The sequence below is a fragment of the Typha angustifolia genome, chromosome 12 (genome assembly GCF_048772165.1).
Source record: "Typha angustifolia cultivar Huaian chromosome 12, ASM4877216v1, whole genome shotgun sequence".
Taxonomy (NCBI): Eukaryota; Viridiplantae; Streptophyta; class Magnoliopsida; order Poales; family Typhaceae; genus Typha; species Typha angustifolia.
The window spans coordinates 4,834,777-4,843,072 of NC_133250.1; the positions used below are offsets into that span (position 1 = coordinate 4,834,777).

General features: G+C 37.0%; 1 protein-coding gene across 1 annotated transcript; it reads right to left on the bottom strand.

Moving 5' to 3' along the window:
* Positions 1-4,074: 4,074 nt before the first annotated feature.
* Positions 4,075-6,828, bottom strand: LOC140772444 (CEN-like protein 2). The gene is made up of 4 exons (XM_073114517.1): positions 6,583-6,828; positions 6,414-6,475; positions 4,522-4,562; positions 4,075-4,406 (listed from the first exon to the last, which is right to left on the bottom strand). Exons 1-4 carry the CDS (start codon positions 6,781-6,783, stop codon positions 4,189-4,191), a joined length of 522 nt encoding a protein of 173 aa, XP_072970618.1. The 5' UTR covers positions 6,784-6,828; the 3' UTR covers positions 4,075-4,188.
* Between the last annotated feature and the right edge of the window lie 1,468 nt (positions 6,829-8,296).

The following is an 8,296-nucleotide window of genomic DNA, read 5'->3' on the forward strand; positions in this document are numbered from 1 at the left end:
GTTCATCCATGATTGCTTTGTAAATGCGGTTGATGGCTTCAGGTATTCTTCCTTTTGTATACCTGCAGAAACAAATACAGAAACAAATACAGTGTATCCAACACCATACCTGTCTTTTCCAAATATCTGAGCTTTTAGAATTTCGTCAAGTTTGTTCTTCCCTTTTAGAAATGTAACTTCCTTATGCAATCGCTCTAGTTCAATTTCATCAGCCTTCATTTTATTTTTCGCATTGTCAAGTTGTTTAAAAAGGTCTTTGACACGTTCAAGCTCCAATTTGTACTTCTCCTCAAATTGAATTCTTTCTGGTTCAATTTCCTTGAGTCGTTGAAGTAGTCTAAGATTGCTTTTTTTGAGTTTAAACGACTCCAGGTACAAGTCATTATATGCCTTTTGAATTTCAGATTCATCTTCCTCAGTAGGTAACATATCCTGATCATCTGTACTATCAGTATCAACAATAGAGTCAGTATAAAGTAGAGAAGAGGTAAAAGCTACAAAGTTTTTTTCGTCCTTTTCAGAATCATCAATAGATTCATCTGAGTCATCCCAAGTAACTTTCATAGCTTTGCCCTTCCTCTTAAGACGATTAGGGCATTCTTGTGTGATGTGTCCAAAACCAGAACATTCAAAACATTGAACTTTATTCTCAAAATTCTTATTTTTCTGTTTGACATTGTTGTTGGTACCACCTGTATTTGAACTCACAGTATTCTTTCTTTTTACAAAGGCTTTGCTTTTCTCAAGTTTTTCAGCATTTAACTTGTTTGGCTTCCGAAAGAATTTATTGAACTTTTTGACAAACATAGTCAACATCTCAATATCTAAATCACCTTCATCATCTGACTCCTCTAAATTTTGTTCAACTGTAGATAGGGCCATCCCTTTGGACTTCCTCGGTTTTGAAAGACTGGACTCAAATGTTTGTAGATTTTCTACCAATTGTTCAACTTTCATTGAATCGATATCCTTACTTTCCTCAATAGTTGTAACTTTTGCCTGAAACCTTTCTGGAAGGGACCTAAGGATCTTACGGACAATTCTGTTTTCAGGAAGTTTCTCTCCTAGGTTGAAACTAGAGTTGACTATATCACTCAGCTTTGCATAGAACTCATCAAATGTCTCATTCTCCTCCATACGTAGGGTTTCAAAACTAGTAGTCAACCTCTGAAGTTTCGAAAGTTTTACAGCCATGGTTCCTTCATGAGTAGTTTCTAAGATCGTCCAGGCTTCTTTTGCTATCTCACACGTAGAAATTCTTCTAAATTCTTCCGAGGAAACACAACTAAAAATTGCATTTATTGCTTTGCTATTCCAGCCAACTTTTTCATAATCTGTTTTATCCCATGACTCAATCGGTTTCTCAACTAACTCATCATTCACCATGTACATTGGTGGACTCCAACCGTTCATAATGGCCATCCATACTCGCTCATCTATAGATTTCAAATAAGCTCTCATCCTAGCTTTCCAATATCCATAATTTGATCCATCTAGAATAGGAGGTCTAATAGATGATTGTCCATCTCTATGAAAATCCATGCTTATCTGATCTCTCTCAAAGAGTGAGAGAACCTACTCTGATACCAATTGAAAAAATAAATCCCTAGACACACGTATGTATCTAACCTCTAGGCAATGATATTTCTCGTTCGCTTAAGTAAAAGTCGGAAGAAATATTAAAAACGAAAGTAGAGATGAACGCCAAGATTTTAACGTGAAAAAACCCAAAACGGGAAAAAAACCACGGATCCAAACTCAGATCAAAACCAATCACTATAATAGTAGTAGTTACAAGACTGACTCACAAAACACCCCGTCGATCCAAACGACTTTGTTTCTCTCAGTCTTGATCGCTAGAACCCACGATTCACTACTTCTTGTGATTGAAGTCCAATCTCAGTAGCCCTCGAGATTGATTTTTTCATCTAGATCACCCTTAAGACGAAAGATTAAATTCTTGTAGATGAGTGGAACATTGTTAGTTGAAGAATCAATGTAGCCTCAAGAAGTCTCATTCAATAATATTTCTTCAACTCCCCTTGAGATAGGGTTTCACAATCCTTATATATGATCTTCAAGATAGAGACAAATCCGAGTCTTATCCGTACTCATGAACTTCAAGATAGAGCCAACTCCGAGTCTTATCCGTACTCATGATCTTCAAGATAGAGCCAAATCCGAGTCTTATCCGTACTCATGATCTTCAAGATAGAGCCAAATCTGAATCTTATCCGTACTCATGAAAGTCCAATATTTTTAAACTTTGTTGGTGTGTTCGAACGGGCTCGAGTGCGTTCGAACGCGACAGCTTGAATTCTTCAGGTTGCGTTCGAACGCGTTTGTGAACGCGGCTCTCTGTCTGTGTGAACGCAGTGCCCGCGTTCAAACGCGTTTGTAAACGCGGCTCTCTGTCTGTGTGAACGCAGATTTAGCGTTCGAACTCGTTTGTGAACGCACCGCGTTCGAACTCGTTTGTGAACGCGGTGTGAACTCAACAGCTTTTCTCCAATAACCTTGCAATTCTTCAGACCAGAGATATTCTAGACTTGTGTAAAGCTTATATACATGTAAAAAATACACTTAGAATATTTTGTACACAATTACCAACAAATAAAAACCAAACATGGACCCTATAGGGTCAAGGCAAGAGTTGGGCCTGTTGCATATTTGTTGGACTTATTCGAGGGGACATGAGTTCATCTGGTGTTCCTTGTGTCAATTTTGAAGGTGAAGATTCGACAGATATCATTGTGAGAACTGACTTGCCTGAGTCGGTTGAAGAATAGGAAATTAATGAGCTAGTTTGGATCTTGGTCAAACGTAGGCGGCGACATGACGGGCACTTAGAGATAGAGAGGTTTTGGTGGAGTGGATATATGGGTCGACCCACTGACGAGGCAACATGAGAATTGGAGGATGAATTAATGGACCGTTTTCCTCATTTTGCACCTTGAGGACAAGGTGAGGGAAGTATGGTGGATTATTATGGTTCTTAATTTAGGTGTATAGTGAACATGATTAAATAATTTCAATTTGTATCAATTTCTATTTCTATTTTAGAAAAGTAAAATAATTTCTAGCAGATGCCTTCAAACGCAAATGGATGGCATTCGAACACCTGATTCATGTTCGCACATACAGAGAATATATTTTGGCTGTTTGGACACCTAATCTCACATTTGTACATACAGAGAATGTGTTTTGGCCATTCAAAAGTGATCAGGGTGTGTTCGAATGCATGACAGGTAAGTTGGGTTGTAATAGAATTTGTTTATGGTTTTTAGATGTTTGGCTAGCCTCCAAATATATGAAAAAGCAGCCTCTTTGAATTTCTCCCTCCTCCTTCCTCTCTTTTGGAATCCAACCCGAGTTCTTGTCTACAACCGAGGTTAATTCTCCTCCCTCTAGCGACCAGCCATACCTAGAAGCTCTCTTCTCTTACCTCATCTAGTTCCAAGTACTAATCCATCTACCATACTCATAATCATCTCCCATAACCCTAACCACATATTCCACATCCATCCTGTTATCTCCTGATCTTCCGTCATTGTTTCATACGTAATTTTCAATTTACTCATTCGATTGACAAGATTTCTAATTTCCAGAGGAACAACATATCCGAATCTCAAATCGATCCAACAGTTGGATCGAACCTAGTTATCTTCGTAAGTTCTATTTTAAATTATGTTAAGATTATCAAATCAGATAGAAAATTATGTTCATCAAAGGCGACCGTAACACATCAATAAAGGAGTTCATGGCTTTTTAAAAGGAATTGAGCTGAAATTGAATATTCAAATGAAACGTTAATCATGGGACTAGTTGGAGATTGTTTTTCATTGAGATAAATCTGCTAATAAGCTCCTAACAAGCTTGTACGCAAAAGACTTGGTCCTCCAATCCTCAACGGCCAAAGACGTGGTCTTTTTTAGCCCAGCTACCAGGTAACATGGATTACCATCGAAGTATGCGCGTTGATCTAGCATGCACTTCCATAAACAAACTGGTACATCACCCATTACGACTCGTACAACATACAGGTAACTCCCGTCTTATTCAACACACAGACACTCGCTCGTAATTACTTCTTTTATTAAACTGCTGATACCTTGAAAATAATACTGGTACTTTCAGAAAGAGATATAGATAGCTCATGCATAGTACGTGGCAGCGTTAATGAATTAATTAGCGCCTTCGAGCGGCAGTCTCCCTTTGAGCGTCGAAGTAGACGGCAGCGACAGGGAGGCCGAGATCGTTGTCGCGGGCAAAGCGGCGAGTGCTGAAGCCGTCTCTGGAGGGCGGGACACTCACTGCTTGCCTTCGCTTCTGCTGGAAGAGAACGAACACGAAGCGATGGATTCCTATGTTGGGCCTTGGGCTCTCATAGCTCACCACCTCTTTTCCTGTACATATATATATATAATATACCCCACCAAGGACTATATATATTAGTTATTTCATACACATATATAGAAGAAAAGCTTTGTATAAGAACTAAGATCAGTGAGAATGGCCCACCAAAAGAAATATCTGTTGTGCCAGGTATGTCGGTCACGATCCTGTAATTTGAATTGAAAAAATTCTAGGATCAGATGTCTTCTCGAAGTGCAGGCAAATAAAATAAATGATACCAATATAGTACTGTATGTATTAACTAATTAAGATCCCAACATAGACTAGTTATGTGGCACTGCAGATAATAATTATGAATAATACAGTTTGCAAAACCTAGTGGCTGTAGTTTAGTTGTAAGAATTCTACGTCGTGGCCGTCGAGACCTGGCCTCATAACCCAGAGCCACAGTTTTTCTATTTTTTTAACACGAAAAAGGAATATTCTGATACTGTGAGCTAACTTCAATATTCCATATCCACTCTCTTTTTATTATCTAACTGGATGAATTCTCTCTTTAGTTCCGCAAGAATAAGGTCTCTCTTTGATAGTAATCTATCGTTATTTAGAACTACATAATTGTACGTCGCATTGTCCTTTTGGAAAAAAGGTACCGTAGCGGAGTATACTCTTATACCTCTGGACCCAAGAATGAAAATTAAAAATTAGCAAGTTTGTCAGTAAATGTTCAATCCCACAGTGCGAAGCTATAATAAAGTGTCGCCACACAGATTGAACGCGTTTTTCACTAGTGGGGTCCGCTGTGCTAGTTTGACGAGGATAAATAAGGAAAAGTTTTGGATTTTAGGATGCTAAAATCGGTAAATGCCGTCGCATTTGGAATAGGTTCTATAGCTATATTTATTTATTATATTTACACAAAAAGTTTATATTTATATAAGTTATCATGATAGTTCTTTATATATTAGTATAATATGTAATAATTATATTGAATATGACGTAAATTTAGTTGAAATAATAGTTTAAAAAATAATTAAAATATCTTTTGTAGCAGATGAGGAGAGAAAAGTAAAAGAGAAGAAAAAGAGAAAAAAAAGATAAAGATTAAAACGATAGTTTATTAAAATAATATTTTTTAAAATATAAAATAATAATTAGTAAATATGAGAATATGGAAGAAAAGATAAGAAAAAAATAGATGTATTGAGATAAGTAGCTATTTACTTATTACACTAATATAAAGTGACATATACAAGAAGGAAAAAAATTCTAAAAATCTAATTGTAAAAGTAAACTAAAAAAAGTTTCTTATCAAGAAACTCTTTTAAAAGCTTCCTGTACTGTCCACTAAGTAGAGACTTCTATTATTATTTTTTTCAATTATCAATAATTAGAAGCGCATACAGTTGCTCGGGATTGGGGTCGCCTCCGACCCCTGGCTGAACCCTCTAGAGAATAAATTAGGCCCATTTTCTCAAAAAAAAAAAATTGGCCCATCCATTCATGTAATAGATTTGGACTTCGCTTTCTCTCTCAATTCATCTACAACATCGATTGCATGAATCTAATGCAATTGACTGGCGCTATGTGAGAAGCTTACCGGCTGTCTTCAAACAGGAAAGCTACCAGGTTCGTCAAATATATATCAAGATAAAACATTTAGTAATTTTATATTGTTGAATATGTCTTTGGATTGATTAATGTTTACTACGAAGTGAAAGGTCTGAGCCCCGTCTCTTTCTCCACTTTGGGATAAACTTTAATATTGCAATCTCGAGGCCTAAGCAATAGTTAAAAAGTATCAAAAATTTTTTTCACAAAGTTCTAAAATAAAGTTTATATATATATATATATATATATTAGTAAACGATGGTTGATTTTGATTTTTTATTCAATTGATAAGGTAGACCTACTAGGGTTCAAACTAGGAACGTTCTCTAAAATCAAATTAAATGAACGATTGCTCAAAAAGCTTGGGCTATTAAAGAACAATAATTCTTTCCATATCCTAACACTCTTTCTTTTATAAGGAGAAAGAAAGCCCTTTTAGGGATTACCAGTGTAGATGTTCCCTGAGGTATGGATCACTTGGGCCCGGTACATCTGGATCTGTCATCACCTGTAATTTTGAGGTTACGCATTTTTTAATAGAACTTATTAAGAAGGGACTAATGACATGGAAAGCAATAGAAACAGCTAGGAGTTAAATTTAATTTTGAGGCATACTAGTGTGAAGAAAGTCCTGAGATCACCCCCTTGGACCTCAACCTTTGGTTTGGATGCGACTGCAGAAGGGTAGAACTCGTGACCATTGCAAACCAGTTTGTTGGAGTTGTAAGTCACAATCATCTTCACGCTTGGGTTGAATGAATCAATAACTTCTCCAATCACTCTCCCAACAGTGAGCGGATCTGATGATCTTGCCATCGCTCCAAGTGTTGGAAGCTAAATGGAAACAGAAGCTTAAGAGAGTCTTTTAGTTTGGTTAGAGAAAGGCTTGTTGCTTGGAGTTGAACTGGAAGCTTAAGCCTCTATTTATAGGAGGAGAAACTTACATATTTCCACTTCAAGGAGAATGTGGAGTCGTTAGAAGATTGAGATCAAAATTATAAAGGTCACACCATGTGCTTTACGTGGCTTCGCTGTCCTCAAAACAATCATGAGGAGTGTAGATTAAAGGGGTATTTAATTTGTATGGGTAAATGAGATATATCACTTTTCGTGTCACTTTTGATGGACCCACTGAGGGTCCGCTTGATATTTAAGAGGATGTATATATAATAACGGGAATTTTGTGTTAGCTTCAGTTGTATTTACGGTAGACGTCGAGCGTCTTCAGTACTGGTATTGCAAAGGATGTAGATAGAAGTACCCCATAGTACGGAGAGGCAACCTTAGGCGAATTCATATTTACATGAGTTTGGTATTACATCATTTGCATAGACATGTTGTACTTAAATATATCAACCTAGATGTGACTTTAACATTGCCTGATTAACTTAAATCGGTTTAATTAGGTTAAGTGAGACTATAGTGAATACACAAACTCCTTTAATAATCATGTTTGACGTGTTATCCACTAATGACAACATCTATGCTATACTCAAATTCGTTTAAACACCTTGGATCGATTCGTATAGAAAATTAGCACCCTTTAAAATGAGGCATCTTAGTGAGCTACTGTTCCGATGAGTTAAAAAATATAAGTTCTTCTGAGGGAAGCGTTTAAAAGAAATAAGTTGCGTGGCTGTTCACGTGAAAAACTTTCCAAACTTTGGTGCAGGCAGTGCTTTTCCTTTACCATTTTGAGAAAAAACCATGGACACCCACCAATCAGGGCGGTGCTTTTTCTCTGAACTTTGTATTCTTTTCTGAACAAATGAACTCTTCTGCTAGGTGCATGCTTAATTGAGCAGTACTGGAAGAGAGATTTAGAAACTCTAATTTGTTGCACTTGTGAAGCTTTTCCTGTTATGGCAAAGGAAGCAATTCTTGAGTTGGGTGTGGTGCTTCTTGTCCCTTCCTAATCTGCGTTGCCATTAAAGGAACTTGCTGGTAGTAGCAATATTCTTTTTGTGAGTTGGAGGCGAATAAAGGGGAGAGAGAGAGAGTAACTAATAGTGGCCAGGTGTCATCTCTAGGAAAGAGATACACTTATTCCAAATTTAGTAATAAAGGGTAGAGCAGTTCCTTGTGTTGGTGTGCATAATTATATTACTCTTTTAGCCTCTTCATGAACCATGATCAACTAAGTGCTGCTTGATTCGAAGATGCCAGTTTCGTAAACTTGTCTTGTTATAGCCAAAAGCTATGCTTTAGTCATTTAATAGATGTGTTATGAAGGTGCCTTTTTGGTGGCACTAAATTCGAATCTCCTATGCAGTTGAATTCTTCCTCTGGAACCTGCTCCTCTCTTCTACTTTAGTCATTTACTCTTGTT

Bases quoted from the DNA above. Each gene is read 5' to 3' on its own strand.
- LOC140772444 (XM_073114517.1), bottom strand. From the start codon at position 6,783: ATGGCAAGATCATCAGATCCGCTCACTGTTGGGAGAGTGATTGGAGAA. The intron at 6,476-6,582 runs GTATGCCTCAAA...TCAAAATTACAG, and splicing joins TCAGGACTTTCTTCACACTA to GTGATGACAGATCCAGATGT. The intron at 4,407-4,521 runs GTGGGCCATTCT...ATATATGTACAG, and splicing joins CACAACAGATATTTCTTTTG to GAAAAGAGGTGGTGAGCTAT.